Genomic DNA, 17,944 nt, shown 5'->3' on the forward strand with positions numbered 1-17,944 from the left:
TCACCTGTCCCTGCCTTCCCTTTAATCCTGACCCATAAGCTCTCGGTCGGCTCCTCATCCATCCCCAGGCAGAGGTCCATGCACTCCAGCTGGTCACTGACATAGAGGGTGACACCCCCTCCCTGTCTCCCCTGCCTGTCCTTCCTAAAGAGCCTGTATCCCTCCATCCCAACACTCCAATCATAGGAGCCATCCCACCATGTCCCCGTGATGCCAATAAGGTCGTAGCCCTGCAGGCGTGCGCATGTCTCCAACTCCTCTTGTTTATTCCCCATGCTACGTGCGTTTGCATAGAGGCAAGATGCATAATTTATAAAAATAGCCTGCAGAATTTCTTACTCTGCCAAACAATGGGGTTTGGTAGTTACAAGAGACTCTGACAAGGCTAAATATTTATTGTTTTCTTTCAGATACTTGGCTATCAGCTTCACAGTACCCATGCCTGGGAGGGAAGAGAGTAAACAACCATGGTAAAAAGACAATATAATCCAAATATGAACAGTGAATTACCAACTCTGAAATGCTCACACAAAGAAGACAAGGCAAGAGAAAGGAGCCCTGAAAACATTGAAAGCAGACAAGAAAACCATTTTAAGAGCATTTTATCTGCTAGAGGCACTTGATATGAAAGCGTTGAAGTCTCTAAATGCAATGACAGGTCCAAGTCTACTTCCACTGATGTTAAAATATAATAATAAGTCATAATGTTATTGTCTAAAGAGGAAATCCTACCACTTCAAACACTGTAGTAAAAAAATGTACCTCCTTTCCATGAAAGGTATTTCAAACTCCACCTAGTTCACTTTCAGCAACCCACTATCATATTCTCAGTATCACCACTATATGACTGATCAAGAAGCAGAGACAAAGCTAAATGGTTGACTAGCATTTTAGATGCTGAGCTGAAGCAAAACTTTGAATGCTCCAGTTCATTCCTTGCATCCAGTCTGTACAGCATACTGTCAGGAAAGAGTATCATCCTTTCCAATCAATGGATCTTGGAGATCATGGAGTACACGGTGAGACTATAGGCTGAGGTTATGGAATACTATGAGTGGCTCAAAACTACAACATCTCAGAAAGACAAATGTGTTCAAGAAAAGAGGATTTGTGAAGATGGAGCAAAAGATGAGGGAAAAGAAGCAACAAGTGAAGGTCAGTGAAAAAAAGCCCCTGAGACTATAGCACAAAGCAGAAGAGACCAAAAGCAGTGGGGGGAAGGGAGGCAAGGGGAAGAATTGCTCAGGAGTTGTATGAGAATGACGGGAAACAGAATGATTTACTCAGCAAGACACACCAGACATTAGTAACCTACACAGTAAAATGAAAAAGGAGAGGCCAGGAAAAAATTGGCATCAAAGATACATAACAATGGATTATTTTTTTTTGCATCACGCAGTACATCTTTTGCCATGTTTTAATGTTATAATTCAGATGACAAATGCCCATTGTATATATATACATATAATATGTATATATACATATACATAAATTATACATATATACATTCAGTATGCTTAACATGATCCAGCTCCCATCTGGACTACGTTTCCTGAGGGAATGCAGGCCAAACAGCCAACCACCTCATCCTCAGCTCAGAGCCTGAGGCTGCTGCCTTGTCCTGGGAGGATAGACATACCATCACGTGCGCACCCAGACTGGCTGCTGGGCTTGGGGAAGTGAGGGGCATGGGGAAGGGGGAAGCATCTTTGCAGCATAGTCTCTCTGTCCAAAGATTGAAGGGAATGAGGAAGAAGACGGCTAATGCCTCAAGTAAGAACATGTGTACAGCAGAGGCTTGAGCTGCTGCTGTCACATTCACAGCAGAGAGAAGGGAACTTGAAAGAGAATCCAGTTCCTATCCAGAACTATATAGCTGTACTAGAGCCTTTCCTGGAAAATCAGGGGTAATTGCAGGCTCCTGTGGGCTGTGGTTACCTGTCAAGCTGTCAGTAAATTAATCATGCAACTTTCAGCAGTCAGTATCAATAGAGAAACTCAGCCAGTGCAAAGGACACAGTAAGACAAAAAATCACAACTATTATGAGTGCAAGGGCAAACTACTATTTATTAATTTTTCTCCTAAATCTGTTTTATGGCCAGACTCCATAATGAGCCATATGACAGAAATCAAGATAAAGAAATGCTTTTTAAAGCATATACATGATTTATTACTTTGATATCTGTCTGCTTTCTTCCTTCTCTTCCTTTTCATATCTTGGACTGAAATAACAGAAGTTCCCACCGCAACGGTATGCAGCTGAGCAAGTCACCTAGATACTGTAGATATGTTTAGACAAACTTCTAGACAAAGTTATAAATAAGCCTTGGATACAGCTATTCTCATTTTTGTTCTTCAGCATGTCTCTTTGTTCTCTAAGGATGGAATGAGAGTCTAGTGCCAGTGGAAAGACAAACTGATCTATGATGGGAGCTGACATGCTCCAAAATACTATTTTGGCCTTTAGAGAAGACAAAAAGGGAAAACAAGTATGCGGAGTTGTTAGGGGGAGGTATTCTGTTTGTTTTTATGCACTGCTTTTCTAAATCCCCTCCTAAACCCTTTTCCAAACTTCCTCGGAAAAAAACGTCTAGCCAAAGTCAATATATCTTTATGACCACTTTGTTGTCAGATGTATACTTTAATACCTTATACTTTAAGTATCACAAAGCTATAGGGACTTCTGAACAACGCTCTCTTTACTTGGTATTTCTTTACCTGCAGACGTAATAGGAACATAGACTGCAAATATCACTGAATATGTGACTTTAAAAGAACTGGGTCATGAGAAGGGTTTTCTTGGATCTCCTTCCACCGCCCTGGGCATGCAGAGCCTTTTGCTGCTGCTTTTGTATTTTGATCAACTCCAATTTAAAGCTTTAGCTTCTCCTCTTTTGTGTTCCTACTGTAGGACTCTTTCAGAATCTCACTTCTGTGAGGATTAGAAAAGTATATCCCATCTCTACCACAGAGGCATTTGCAAATAATTCACGCATCTCTCCCTCTTACGTAGCAGGTAACAGCAAAGGACTCTAGAAAAGTAGAAATGAAGCAAGTGCAATAATATTCAGTACAGTTAAACTCAGGGAGCTCATTAGCTGATACTTACGGAGGCATCACTCCTTTTGGGAGGCCTAATGCGTTGACAGAAATGGGTGGTGGCTGGGATGGCAGCATGGAGCTGAGAAAAGCTGCTGGAGACTGGCCAGAATTAGGAAATCTGGGAGTTGGAGACAGGCTATGGGAAGGTGAAGAAAGTGAAGGAAGAGGAGGGGGTGGAGGAGGTGGAAGTGGAAAGGAATCACACACCGGATATGTCGAGGTTGGACTAAAGACAGGTGGAGGCGGGGGCGGAGGGGATGGAGAAGAAGGAGACCAGGCATACTCCCCTTCTGGAGGAAACTGCTGAGAGAAAGGGGGAACAGGCACTCTCCCAAACTGTTTCTGAGAAGCAGTTGGAGACATAGGAGAAGGAAGGCTGGATGTAGATGATCCTGAAGATGGAGTCACATAACCTGAAGCAGGGCTGATGTTCTGAGCAGCAATGAACTGCTTAGGCCGAGCATAGTTGAAGGAGCTGGAAGACTGCATGGCTGGGGAAGTATGAGAGTTAAGAATACTCATTGGCACAGGAGAAGTGACAGACTGGCTGGACTCAAGCTCCTGGAAGGAGGGGGGAGGAGGAAAGGAAGGAGAAGAGGGAGGGTGCTGATGATGATCGGGTTGTTGTTGGTGACGATACCACTGGCCACTTTCTTGCTCCAGACGAATTTGGTTCTGCAGCTGCTGTATTTTTATAGGGTCCCTGTAGGAAGGAAAAATAGACAAAAAGATGATCAGACATGCAGCGTGAGTCAGGGAGGAGGTAAAAGTTCCACTGAGCTATGGTCTAGGAAAGTCAGAAGGCAGGGAAAGTTCAAAGTGTTTGCATATCTTGAATAGCTCTGTTTCTACAGAGCTAAAACATTGCTACAAAAGTCCATTTTTTGACCTCAAGAAGGGGGGGGGGGATTATGCATAATAGAAGTTAACAGAACCTTCAATTCTTAAAAAAGATAAACTATAAGACAACTTGAAGACACTTAGGATATTTTAAAGGAGCAATCCAGATAATATAAGTAATGGTAAAAATGTTGAAGTTCTTAACAAGGTTTCTTTTCATTTCTTGCCTATTTCATTCAATGGCCTTGTTTCAATAATAAGCCTCAGATATGTATCCAGTGACAACTTCAGCCTTGATTTCTGCTGATCAGCTTCTGTGTGCTGATCAGATAGACCTAATTACTGTCCTACTTTTAATGAGGTACTTGGAGACAAGGGACCAATTTCTGTGTTAGAACCATCCATGTATCTGACTGAGCAAAGATGACTTCCAAGAAACATTTGTAACCTGAGGAAATGGTGAACTGAACTTCTCCATGTCTTTAGTCCCACTTTCTTTTCCAGGCTTTATTCCTAACTCTAGGTCCTGAGACGTGTCTTAGTAGATACTGAATACAGTTCTAAGGAATTGCTAATTGCAGTACTATCAGCTCAGATAGAAATCAGAACTTCTTTCAGAAATGCAGACATTCACTAGCAGAACAATAAAGACAAAAAATCTAATATGCAGGAACACTCAAAACTGTTAATTAAATAAAAAAAAAAAAAAAAGGCAAAATGTTCAGCAGTGAAGCAAACCAGACCATGCACTGGCTTTTTTCTTTGTCAACAATACAGTTGTTTGAATGACATTGAGATCAAAATTTACTGTGTGGTCTCTCATCTTAAAATACATCAGACTGACTTGCTTAAAAATTGTCATGTTCCAGCTGGAAATCATAACTTTATCTCAATACTCCAGATGTCTACAAAGTTTCAGCATATGCACATATACCTTTGCTGTATATTTAATATATAAATACTTTATTATATACAAGTGTATCATTGTTTATAAATAATTTAGGTCATTTAAGCAGAAATTTTAGAAGCTGTCTACTTAATGCATAGCATATGAATGTATGATTCTGGCACGACAATATACTTTTGTTGGTAACAACAAAATTAGAAATGGTAATATCATTATATTTTCCACTCTAAGATTAATTTTGATATTCTAACCATCCACATTTCCCAGAAAGTGTTTTCTGACAATAATTCTGCTTATCATCACAGGCCAAGGAGATTGTTTAGATAAGAAAAAGGGGAGCAAGCTTGTTTAGGACAGAAAACTGAAAAATCAGTTATTTACATTTAACAGTTGCTTTTTTCTTTTTTGTCATAAAGATGGTTCAATTCTCACAAGTCATCTCATCAACAATACATATTTCAGTACTTAAAAGGAGACTGCATTTTCCTTTTTAATTAAATCAGCAACAAGATCATCGAAACACTGCAGTTCACTTGCAAATTTTATAATTCATTTTTTGATGTTGACAATAGAGATGCTAAATCCCTATCTGTTCAACTTTTCACTCCAATAGGACACGGGCTGAACCTTATTCTTCGATTTTTGCTAAATTACATAAAAGTCTCCTTTCCCTAAATGGGTTAAAGCAACACAACTTTAGTTCCCATCATCATTTGACTTTCTTGGCTGATGACAGAAATACTTCAGGTCACCTCTGATTGGAAAGAGAAAGTTCTCTAAGATTACTACTTTCAGCTCATTCTGTATCTTTAGGCTATTTGCTGACCTACTGTCCAATACCTCTGAAGTTATTCAGAAATAATACTTATTTTATTTTCCATCATAATCACCCCCAATAATTTTTTTTATTTATTACAGAGAGGCTAAGGCTAAAAAAAAAATGGGGGAAATTTAGTATTGTAAATGGTGTGTTGAATATAGAAGAAACTTAGCTGTCTCCAACACTCCTATGTTTACCCAACATGTGCTGAAAGCAAGTCAGTGTCTTGTCTTGGGACTTTTTTATTTTCATTGCCAAGTCACATGGCGATGTGCCCAGCCAACAGCATAACACAAATGACCATGTATGGCCCTGTCAATGGTAAGTATACTACTACAGTGCCTGCCACTGAACTGCTGCTGTACCAGTCCGGGCAGAAGAAAAGACGAGATTCAGTGTATGTCTACAAAAGGTTGGCAGGCAAACGTGAGGTTGCTCTGCTCTCACACTAAGCTTGACTTGAGGCCACGGGAATATACATGCCTGTAAATCAGGGTTTATTAGCTCAGGACAGCACTAATTCCATTTGCAAACCTTTTGATCAGTTTAAGGTCCAGACAAAGCAAGTGCATGTCTGCTTGAAAAATAACATGCAGACATAATCATTATCACATCAGTCCACGTAGCAAAAAACATGAAGACCTTCTTAGAGCAAATTTTCATTCCAGTGGTAGAAATGCATGATCCTTGTCTGCAAAAGAATATTCTCCACCTCAGAGCTATTCTTTTAACAGCAGATGCTGCCCTATACTTATTAATTTCTTGAGTAGATGTATCCTAGGGATGTGTCATTATGAAGAAGGCAAAAAAAAAAAAAAAAAAAAAAGAATAATCAATTCTCAAGTGTTCCTTTGCAATGACACCAACAGCAGGGGAAGCTCTACACAGGTAGGTCCCTGAAAGATAGCACTGCTGTGCCACAGATATAGAGAGCCCAGCAGTCAAAATGATGCAAGGGAATTGGTCTGTTATGTTGCCCTCATCAGTAGGAAAACAAAGGCGGCAATTAAAAAAAAAGTTCAGTTTTTGGATGAGATTACAGGAAAAATTAGTTTAATTGTAATTACATCCTCTTTCCAATTAGCTGAAATATGCTTTGTAATCCCAGTGTTTTAAAGGGCACACATGCTTTCAGGGAACGCATCAAGCTTGTTTAAACAATAGAGAATAAAACTTATTTTCTCATGCAGAGTTTTTGGTTTTGCCAAATTATAACAATGTAAGAATGAAGAGTTAAAAGTAAATTTTTAGTAAAATTCAATCAGTGAATCAGTAATAAAAAAAAAATCATAACTAGAATAAAGTGAATATTGAGAAATTTCAGCAATTCACCGAAAAGCAGGCCTAGTAGTACATAAATATTTTCAAAAGGTCTACTTCAGTATTTGCGAATTTTTTTTCAATACCAGATATTCTTACCCAAGATCTTTTATATACATTTTCAGATGTTCTACTAGTATGCTAAAACAGTTAAAGAAATGCAAAAAGTAAAGCAGTAATATTTTGATTGATGCAGACATTAATTGCAACAGAGGGAAAAACAGTATTTTTTTGCAGTTATTATTTACAGTTCGAATATGTACAGATTAGCTGTCCACAATACTTAATCTTTTCTTTTCAGCTACTAGAACAGGAAGGCACAGACTTTTCACCTTCACTTATAAATTTGTCTCGGTTGTTTTCCACTTTTCTATATATTTCTAACTGTGGAAAGAGATGGGAGAATGAGAAGAAGGAGGGGAAAGAAATTCAGTTTGTTCAGCAGTTAAGGATGAGGATTTGTTTGCATCACTAGCAATATCCAGTGCTAGAGGATGTGATAGTGAATAGAAGTTACTCCTGGAGCACTGTTTGTGCTACACAATGTCAGTCTTCCTTTTCTTTATAATAGTAAACATTGAACAGCTAGAACAATTTTTGGATATTTCTATGCTCTCTGTTTAGGCATTTCTTTATTTAATATGCAGGTGAATAACAAGATGCAATATTACACATTCCCAAGTATTTCTACAACCTTGCTTTCCTCTCTGTCCTCTCTAAGAACAAACAACTGAAGGAAGATACAGCAACTAAAATTTTTTAAAATTAATTTATTGGCTTACTTCATGGAAATGAAGCTAAATGGAGCTAAATGACAGTGAGAAAAATTTGAAAACAGATGTTCAAAGAGAAGGCTAGAGACATAAGGTTTCTTGGTGGGCAACTACAGAATACTATCTTTTTAAAAGCAAAACACTCTGCTTGTATGAGAAAATAGTGGACAGAGATGCTCAGAATCTTCTCTAAGGATGCCAGTACATACGACATATTTTAATAGTTACTCAAGAATTCATGTTCCAAGATATGCACTTGGTTTAGATTATAATAGGCTGTTTTATCTTTTTATCCCATTTTCATAATGTTTTTTCTTCCTGATACCTTCTTTGTATCACATTGTTTTGAAAATTAATAGAGCAGTCCTCGACTTTGAGAACTAAACTAGTAACAGCCATCATCAGGAACCGTAACTCCAAGCCTAGGCCAAGTGCCTGGACATAGTGCTATGGAGGAGGGGAGATAGGTAGATGGTTGTACATCTCTGAAAGTCTCAAAAGGAACTGGCTACTGGATTGCAGTACATTACAGCAGATGGCATTTTCAGGAATGCAATAAATCCTTCATACTGAAAGTTCTCTCTCAGGCTCATTCACAGGTTCCCAATATTAGGATATGTACCAACTTTATTTTTATCTTACGTCTCTGGGTTTGTAAAGAGCATAAAAAAATTTTATTTGGAGGAACAATGCACCAAAACCCTTTCTGGGAAACACCCTACTATTTGCAGTGTAATCATCAGCTCCTCAGTATAACCTAGTCTGTGTATCTTTTAAACACAAAAGTTCATATGGAAGCCCTTATACCCATTCTATCTTGGGAGAGGGGTTTCTCCAAAGGTGGGGGGATGCTGTCCAAGCCTTGGGAGGAATCAGGCACACACAAAATGAACCCTACCCAGGTAGTGCTCTCACAAAGCATGGTAAGGGCATTCAAGTTTATTCAGTTTTTTTTAACAACACAATATACAAAGTAGATTGAAATAAGCCACCACAGATAAAGAACTAAGATTAAATACATTTTTCTATGTTATAACTTTATAAATTTCCTGATTGTGGCTCTCCTTTGTCCTCCCTCATGATCTTAGCAAAAGAAAAGGAGCAAATGGAAAGCACATAAAGAAAATTTGAACCAACCATATGAAATTTAACAAGAGCAAGTGCAGGATTCTCCATCTGGGACAGGGTAGTCTTGGTTATATGTACAAATTGTGGGACGAGAGGCTGGAGAGCAGCCACACAGAAAGAGATCTGGGGGTTTTGGTTGACGGTAAGTTGAATATGAGTCAACAGTGTGCTCTGGCAGCTGAAAGGGCCAACCGTGTCCTGGGGTGCATCAAGCACAGCATAGCTCAACTGGGAGGCGATTGTCACACTCTGCACTGCACTGGTGCAGCCCCACCCTGGAGGACTGTGTGCAGTCCCTCAATATAAGAATGACATCAAACTATTAGAGTGTGTCCAGAGGAGGGCAACCAAGATGGTGGAAGGCCTCGAGGGCAAGACTTACAAGGAGTGGCGGAGGTCACTTGGTTTGTTCATCTTGGAGAAGAGAAGGTTGAGGGGTGACCTCATGGCAGTCCACAACTTTCTGAAGGGGGGCAGTGGAGGGGGAGGTGCTGATCTCCCCTCTCCAGTGACCAGGAATAGGACACGAGGAAATGGAATGAACCTGCGTCAGGGGAAGTTCAGGTTGGACATTAAGAAAAGGTTCTTCACTGGGAGAGTGGTCGGTCACTGGTCTTAGTCATATGGTTTAGTTTTAGGTAGTCCTGGGAGGAGCAGGGAGTTGGACTCGATGATCCTTATGGGTCCCTTCCAACTCGAGATATTCTGATTCTATGAAAAGCAATATTTGTTTCAAAGAAAGAATCCTGCGTATCTCATGTACAGAAGAATAATGGGCTCACTTCTGCCTCAAGTCATTCCTGAGTGAAAGCAGACTGGCCCCTTCACAATCCTCCCAGCAATCTGCCCCCTGAGAAACAGACAGTGCAGTTCTACAGAAACAAATTTCTACAGAAATTTTCTACTAAAAAATACCTCTGAAATGAAAGTACAGGAATATTTTGAATGAAAAGAACCAGAATTAACCACAACTAAGATTGAGCTAGTTATCTAAATTAAGATTTGAAACCAAAACCTCTGTATTTGTATCTTGGGGTAACAACTACTCATCTCCACTAAATCTGTCTTCCGATGAAGACCTAGCTGGTAACTCAAAACTAATGCTTCCGAATCATGCCAGAGCTCTACAAAAAGGGAAGCAGCCACCTTTATGCTGTATTAAAACGCAAGGGCTCTTCTCAGGTAACACTGACTTCCATGTCAGTAAATATCTATGTTTAGATATATTTTTATATGTATATATTTATATCTATATTTAGATATTTATACAATGGATGGGATATTTTTTCATTATAATTTATTAATTTATTCAAGTTGGAATGTAATAAAATTCAGTTATATCTCTCTAGCTCCTTGGCAGCCCAAATGGATAACTGGTAGGCAGAGAAGGAATGGAGAATTGGAAGTGCTGGGGGCTGCTGTGGTTCCCTCACTAGCTAAGACTCACAGTGCTTCTGCATCTGTGGCTCTGGCAGCTGGCATGGCAGACTTGTCAGGTAGCTGTTAACCTAGCTCTTAAACACACTGTTTAGTTTGCTTTCTACAGCCACAACATTTGTATTTTACTGGAATAAATGGTACTGTTTTCTAATCTTCTTCTGAAGGTTACTATTTCAGAGACTGAAGCGCACATACCAACTCATGCAAAATTTGACAATAGCCACTGATATCTGGAATTGTCCTCTGACAAAATTCCTAATATAATTTAAGGTTTTTTCCACCAAATTTATCAACAATTGAGAGCTGTTAAAAATTAAAACCACCTAAGCTAGCAGTAGATGAATTAACAGCTGTACTGAAAATAAATGCTCAGAATAACAGAGGTAATTCCAACTAAACTGTGTCCACTGAAGGAATATTTACTCATTTTTAGAAATGTTAAAAATGTACATGTATGACAGCGCAAGAAGGTGAAGTAAAGGGAGAAGAGATGCCCCTTTTTACAAAAACTGCAAAGTATTCAACACACAGACAGCCTTCAGGCTGTATTAATACAAATACATTTACCCAAGCATTAAGCTTCCTGATGCTGAACAATCCCTTATATTGTGAGAAACAAATGTGGACTGTTTGAAATCCTGCAGGGGTTCACATTTATGTAAGACTGGAATTATCAGTTAAAATAAAGACGGAGGGGGAAGGAAAAACAAAAACCAGCACCAGTTTGGGTTCTACCCCGCAAACATTCAAAGATATTTTTTGTCTATACTAACAGATTTCAGGGAGGATGCAGGGTTGTCATTACAATTTAATCCTTACGTTGAATAACTGGAGAGCTATCACTAGGAACCATCTCCACCAGCTGCAACCTTTTAATGTTTTTATTACTTGCCCTTCAAATCTTAACAATTTGAAAAATGCAGATGTGTGACAAATAATATTTTCCATATTTCAGGTTAATATACAGGAGTGTTTATAATTCATTTCACTGTAACCTAATGCACTCTCAGGAAAATCAGTATGGTGCAAGAGCTAACACAGGTACTGTATTATGAGCACACTATGAAACTAAGCTTGACTTTTCATCTGAGGAACTTCATACACACAGAAGACAAATGTAAACCATCTGCATTGTACCTGTATTGTTTGTGAACTTTCTTGTAAGGAAATCCTGCTGTAATTTGGCTGTTTAAAACTTTTCTGTCTATCCTAAAAAGTGGCAGTTGTACCTGTGCCCACTTTCCGTTATGGTTTGATTATCTGTCAAAGGCATCAAGGTAATTTCTGTTCTAAGGAAACCAACAGTAGGGATAGTGCCAGTATTCAGTGAACACAAGCAATTCTTTTAGAGGCAGGAACCATTTTTCATCTCTCTATACCACTGCAGGGACATTTTTCAAAACATGCACCAGTGAGATAACACGTTTAGCCTGGGTACAGAAAGAGAGGAAATTGTGCTCTTGTGCTCATTCATTGTTCCCAAAAGTCATAAAGACACAATACAGCTTTAGGAAAAAGGCTAAACTTTGTATCTCTGGTAGGGCTAGATCATAAGAATTAGTCTGGTAGTCAAAAAATCTGTCTGGCTTGGTAATTCAATAGTGTTCTATAACTAGTATTTTTACTGATAAAGGAAGCAAAAAGTGTTATTAAGAGGTAAATTGTAACAAGGCATTAATAGCAATGCAGGTTCCAATTTACAGATTAATTGGCCCAAAGTGTAGGAAATCATGACTTGGAACACAGGGATGAACTGGCCTGCAAATGGACAAATAGGTCTTCTGCCTCTGATTGTGCTATAGCATGTGGAAGGTTATATTCTGTGCTGATTGGTATATATTCAAAGAAAGTATGGGGGGGGGGGGGAATATATATATATATATCAATCAGAGTTTGAAAAACTCTACTAGCCTAAATCCAAAAGTGAAGAGAAGAAAAGATGGACAGCCACTCCTCTTCTTCTAGATGTAGTATGATACATTTTCTCAGTGCTGGCACTGCAACAGCACATGCACAGTTGTCTTTTTTTTTTTTTAATTTATTTTAAATTTAATATATTTGATTAACAAGATGCTCCATAAATCATCACATTTCATCTACCACTAACCACCAAAGTTAGGAGATTTGCTTATTTTTATGCCTACCCACAAACAGTTACAGTGGGCTTATAACTGGACCTCCATGCTTTCAATATTAATATTCCAGTATCTGTCAAGTGTCTGTTCTTTGGGTTACACGTAAAGATGACTGCTTTGTACTACTGAAATAGATACTTTTGGGAGGAAGAATGAACATCATATTAAAAAGAAAAAAAAAAAAAATAGAGTAGCTACTGGATGCCCTGACATTAAAAGGAGCACACAGTTGCTGTCAGAGTGTTTTTACGAAAAATAAAACTTTATGTTTTAAAACTACTTGAAGAAATTAAGGTGGTTTTAGAGCTTAAATTCTAGGCCCTTTTACCAGCCATTCTGGTTTTCATGGCTGCCTCATGGATATTACCAGCCGATACATCAATAGTCTATTTTACTGAAATTCACTGGAGGTATCCTGTTCTTAAAATACCATATGAAAAGGAACCACTGGAAAGGAAATCAATGCATAAAACCTGGTATTTAACGAAACAAATATATACATCTGAGATTCTCCCACTACAACAATATGACTTACTTTAGGTGTCAGCACCATCTTAGTACCATAAAGTTTTAGTACCATACCATTCTTGCTGAAATCCTTCTATACACACAAAAATAACCCTATCAACAACATACACTAACTTTTATGGAATGAGGAGAAGCACCAGGAAGTAACAGCAACTGCTAAAGACAGTAATAATCTTTCAGCCTGGTTCTCAAGAGCATTGGAAAGTAAAAATAACACTACAGCATTACTCACAACTTTTGTGACATTTATTCAACCAGTGTAATCCTAACACAATTATATCTTGTGCTCGATGCAGTGCAGGATGTTATATCCCTGTCATGCAACCTAGGTTGGTAATCTCAATGAAAGTTATGGCAGTGAAAAGAAAGATACTTAAAAGGATGAACAACTGTGTAGGCACTCTGCACGCTGCAAATTTCCTAGGGTATCTGAAGTTACTGCCATATTAGGGATTGGTATCATCCAGAGACATTTGCAGATCTATTGGGAGAATTTTTCTTCCGAGATGTCCTTTTAGACTGCCTTTTAAAAGCACTGGTGAAGCCCATCTCATGCATTAACTGAAGAAAAAACAGCCTTTCACTGCTTCCCTGCCGTTGTTCTCTGGCACCTGAAACAGGGAACAAATAACTACCCTCTCCATGTTACATAGCTGCTTGGCTCCAGCTGCAGTTAAGTTTGTTCAGGTATGGACAAACTGCTTCAGCTTTCTTCCCCCAACAAGCTAGCTGACAGACAAAGCTCTGGTTAAGTGAAATATTCACTTTGTTGCAAAGAAACTGAATATAAAAAATAGCTGAAGTGTCCTCAGTGTTTGCACATGTTGCAGCATTGCACATAAACATTTCTGCAAAGAGTTGGCAAACGCTCCATCTATTCACGCCCAGAACACTCTTTGTGGGCTACACTCCTCACAGAGCAGAATGAAAACTCCAACATGCACCAGCAAAACAGCAGCAACAGAATATCTTAGTAAAATGAAAACACTTCACAGTGTGGCAGATGTACCTTATGTCAGCTATTGCATTTAGAAGACCAAAAAGAACTCTTTGTAGACTTGGCTATAACAGCAGACATAACTTTATCTGCTCATGTAGACCGATAACATCTTTTTGGTTTATCGCATTTTTTTCCTATCAGCAACTTGCATCAACTTCAGTGATACCTGCCTGATGAATACTGCTGTGACTTATTTTGCATCAGGAACAATCTTTTAAGATGTGGATCCCATTCATCTTGCTGGACTAATTTTGAAAATAAAATAGTTTATAGGGCACTGTCACTTCTTATCTAGCCAGACATGTACTTCAGAAGTGTGAGATTTGGGGTTTTGTTTTGTTTTTAAAAGGCATCTTCCCCAAAGTATAAAAAAGACAAGAAAAATGATGGTACTCAAAATGTTGCTAAAGCACCCTTAAATATGCAGAGCTACTGCGTATTACAACTGCATGATAAACATAATTATAATGAAGATGTTTTAGGCAAATCCTAAGGACTAAGTAGACTTGCAGCCTTGCTCCATGACTGAATGCTGCACCTCACTGTATTTTCCCCCTTGCTTGTTATAAAACAAGAAATGAATACCTACACAGCAGAATTTCTGAGCAAAGGCAAAAACACAGTACACAGATGTCACTGCAGTCAAAAAATATTCTTAAATATTCAGAATATACTCTGCTCCTGAACAGATTGAGCAGACCTGACCAGAACTACTCACATTCCCTATCATCACAAAGAGAAACAACGTATCCTGAAATAACACACATTTGGACACAGACAACTCAACTTGAACTAACTTCTTTTGCTGGCAACACACAATTTTATATAGTATTTCCCTGGTAAATAGATTAAGCAATTTAATGGTGAGAATTTAAATTTTTTTTAACTGCTAACTAACTGTATAGCACATTGTGCTGAAAAGCTTAAATGGAATACCTTACATATAAATGACAGAGCGAATAATTGCTTTTGTACTTTTGAGTGAAAACACATTCCATAAAGATGATTCATTTCAAATATTATTTATTTCTTAATATATCAAGTAACCTTGAGTATGGGAAACTTATGCAGTAAGGACTTCTTCCCTGAATTAAGCTGTGCCTTAAGTGATGTATAATGCCAGAAGAAAGAAGGAATTGTACAGGTAAATTGTGCAATGATAAACACTTGTCATGGCCAAATACTGTGCCAGTGATTCTGTACGGCTGGTCCCTTCTCTAAAACTGTTTTGAATCTTGCTTAGCTCTCAGTGAAAGGAGTCAGCCTTCTTACGCAGAGAAAATAAGAGAAAGGACCAAGTTTCTTTTTTCCCAAATAAAATAGTAACCAACACGGTGACTGGCCAAAAACAAGGAACCACATAGATTGGCACTTCTCCTAAGAGGACAGTAAGGACACATCTGCATTTGTGCTTTAGCTTGGATCAGAAATGTGCTTTTGAAGCAAATCTCCAATTGTCCCTGCTTGCTTGTTCTCCAGTTCACATCCTAGAGAAGCCTCTCAAGAACATGGACTGACTTCCTGTCAGGTCAAACGAATGTAACAAACTCCAGCCACTAATGGGCTTCAGCCCATGGCAGCAGACTAGAGCTAGTCCAAAGTGAAAAAAGAAAACCCCAAACTCAGTGACTCTGACACATGCAGTGTAGATACCGTGCCCTCAGCATGTTTTTCACTTTACAGAGCCACTCTTGTTTCTGTGTACTACTTGCTAATGTAGCCTATATATGCACAGAGTAGATGTATAAACTAGCATGAGGTGTCTAGCTAAACCATACAAGCTAGAAGGCATTTTAAAATGTGTGTATACCACAAGAGATTCAGGCTTTGTATTTTGTGTAAGTTTCAATTTCTAGGAAGCTAAACACATGTCTTGCTAAACAAATATGCTGAATATTAATCTCTTCATTTAATTTACAGTTTCTTGAAATATTTTAAGTGTACAGCATATTGATGTATAATATATTAAAAAATAGGGTACCATGCATATTATTGAACATTTACACATTCAGAGACAATGTATGGACCCATCCTAGACAGTAATTTTATTATTTTGAATGTTGTAGTACAGATTTTACTATTTGATTGTCTGCAGCTGACCTCCAGAATTCAATTAATTCTGCTCCTTCCTTCTGCCCTGCAGTAAAAACCTCCCAGTCAAAACAAACTTGTCTTGTTTGTCTTCAGTTTGATCACAGGGTAGTCTGTAAAAAGCTAGTTACAAAGAAAAGTGTATTCCTCCAGATTTAAACCCATTTTGTCTGACAACTATGAAGGAAGATTATCTCTTTATGCACTCATTATTTTGATGACTCCTGCACCTTCTTAGCCTGGAACTGGAAACTCTTGGAGAAAGAATATTGGCCTAGAAACAGCACTTGTCTGATTTGAGGGTCCCAAGTTATATTTGGCCATATTTACTAAGATTAGATTAATGTTAAAATGAACATTCCAGAATGGATGATGAGAAAAGTGGTTTACCTATTCCTACAGTGAAAGCCAATTTAGTTTATCTTGACCAACAGCAGTTTATGTTTTGTCCTTATTGAAAAAAGTTTTTACATTGAATAGTTAGTAGTGTGCACAATATATATAAATTGTTTCCTTAACATAACTAGAGTACTTAGATTACATTTGGAAACTACTGGTAAATCACTGTTAGTAAATTGAAATAAAACAAAAAAAATCCATGCTTTGTTTCCATTACTGTAAGCGCTAATAAGATGTAAAAGTAGCAATACATGTCTTTCACACATACTTTTACCTGTATGAAAAACCGTCTCCTCAAGTATCACGACAACTTGGACTTCAGGCTACCCTTTACCTCACAAATAGCTGAGATAGAAAAAAGAAAAATCTTATCTGGCTGTGGTTTAATAAACAACTTATAGCTCCGTATCAAAAATGTAATTTTGGACTTGTAGGTTACTTCAAAGACAGCGGGACTTTGACAATACCAAAATTGGTAGCACTATAGTCAGCATCAATGTGGATCATATGGTTCTTCCCGTATGAACCATGAGATTCCACATGATCCTCTGTTCCCCTCAGCAATACTCAGATCATGGTATAATGCCGGTCTGTCTTCAATCTTTCTTCTCATTGACCTCCCTCTCTCTAACTGCTGCCTTATCTGTCTCCCTGCCTCTTCCCTTGCGCTATCACCAACTCTTCACCACCCCTTGTGAGCTTCAGAAATGCTACCTAGGGTGTACGATACCAAAATTCATGAATTTACCTTCTACTTCACTTCATATGCTAGCTTCTCTAGAAAAGCATGCTTCACTCTTCGGAAAACACTGGTCTAAAATACCCTTGTCTACTACAGTTTTCTGCAGTGAACTAAAGGATAGTTATTATAGGTGTTAGAACCTGCATGACCCTTGTGTCTCTGGGCCAGTTTATGAAAGCTACTCTGTAGCCACAAATAAAACTTACATAGTACATTGATCCTGTTTCTCATTTGAAGGATCCCTCTATTCCTTTTCATTTCAGGGAGAAACCTCAAACACAGCACTGAACAGTGTTACACAATAACAAAAGCCTTTGGATTATTTGAGGTCAGCTAATTGATTAGACAATTCATACAATGATAATTTTTGCACAACAAGTAATGATTAAATGAAAGTCAAAAAGCTAGAGACACCAGAGAGCATTTGAAAATATCGTAGTTTTTGTCATAGAGGGCAAAATAAGGCAAAGACATTTAAGTTCTCTGACTAGTTGTGCTGTATATCAGGGAAAGTGGGCACCCAGATTTGCAGAAAGACTGAACTGCTTAGTATTTTTGTTTGGAGAAAAATAAGTTCGTTCCCCTACAGTCATCCTCTTTTGCATGCCAAGACTCTAACGAGCCCATGCACTTAGACTTACCACATTAATTACATTCTCACGCCCTAAAGGCAACGTTGTCTGAAGCTGTTCATTTTTCGGTCATTTCATAAACCTTC

The 17,944-nt window shown here is 38.4% G+C and overlaps 1 protein-coding gene across 1 annotated transcript in view; it reads right to left on the bottom strand.

Annotated features, from left to right (window-relative positions):
- PALLD (palladin, cytoskeletal associated protein) overlaps positions 1-17,944 on the bottom strand; it is a 215,739-nt gene that overhangs the window by 37,168 nt on the left and 160,627 nt on the right. The window contains exon 11 of the mRNA XM_009330709.1: positions 3,111-3,806. Coding sequence (XP_009328984.1) covers positions 3,111-3,806 — 696 coding nt within the window. The remainder of the gene's footprint in view (positions 1-3,110; positions 3,807-17,944) is intronic.

This window comes from Pygoscelis adeliae, unplaced genomic scaffold (assembly GCF_000699105.1).
Source record: "Pygoscelis adeliae isolate BGI_AS28 unplaced genomic scaffold, ASM69910v1 Scaffold167, whole genome shotgun sequence".
NCBI classification, from domain to species: Eukaryota; Metazoa; Chordata; class Aves; order Sphenisciformes; family Spheniscidae; genus Pygoscelis; species Pygoscelis adeliae.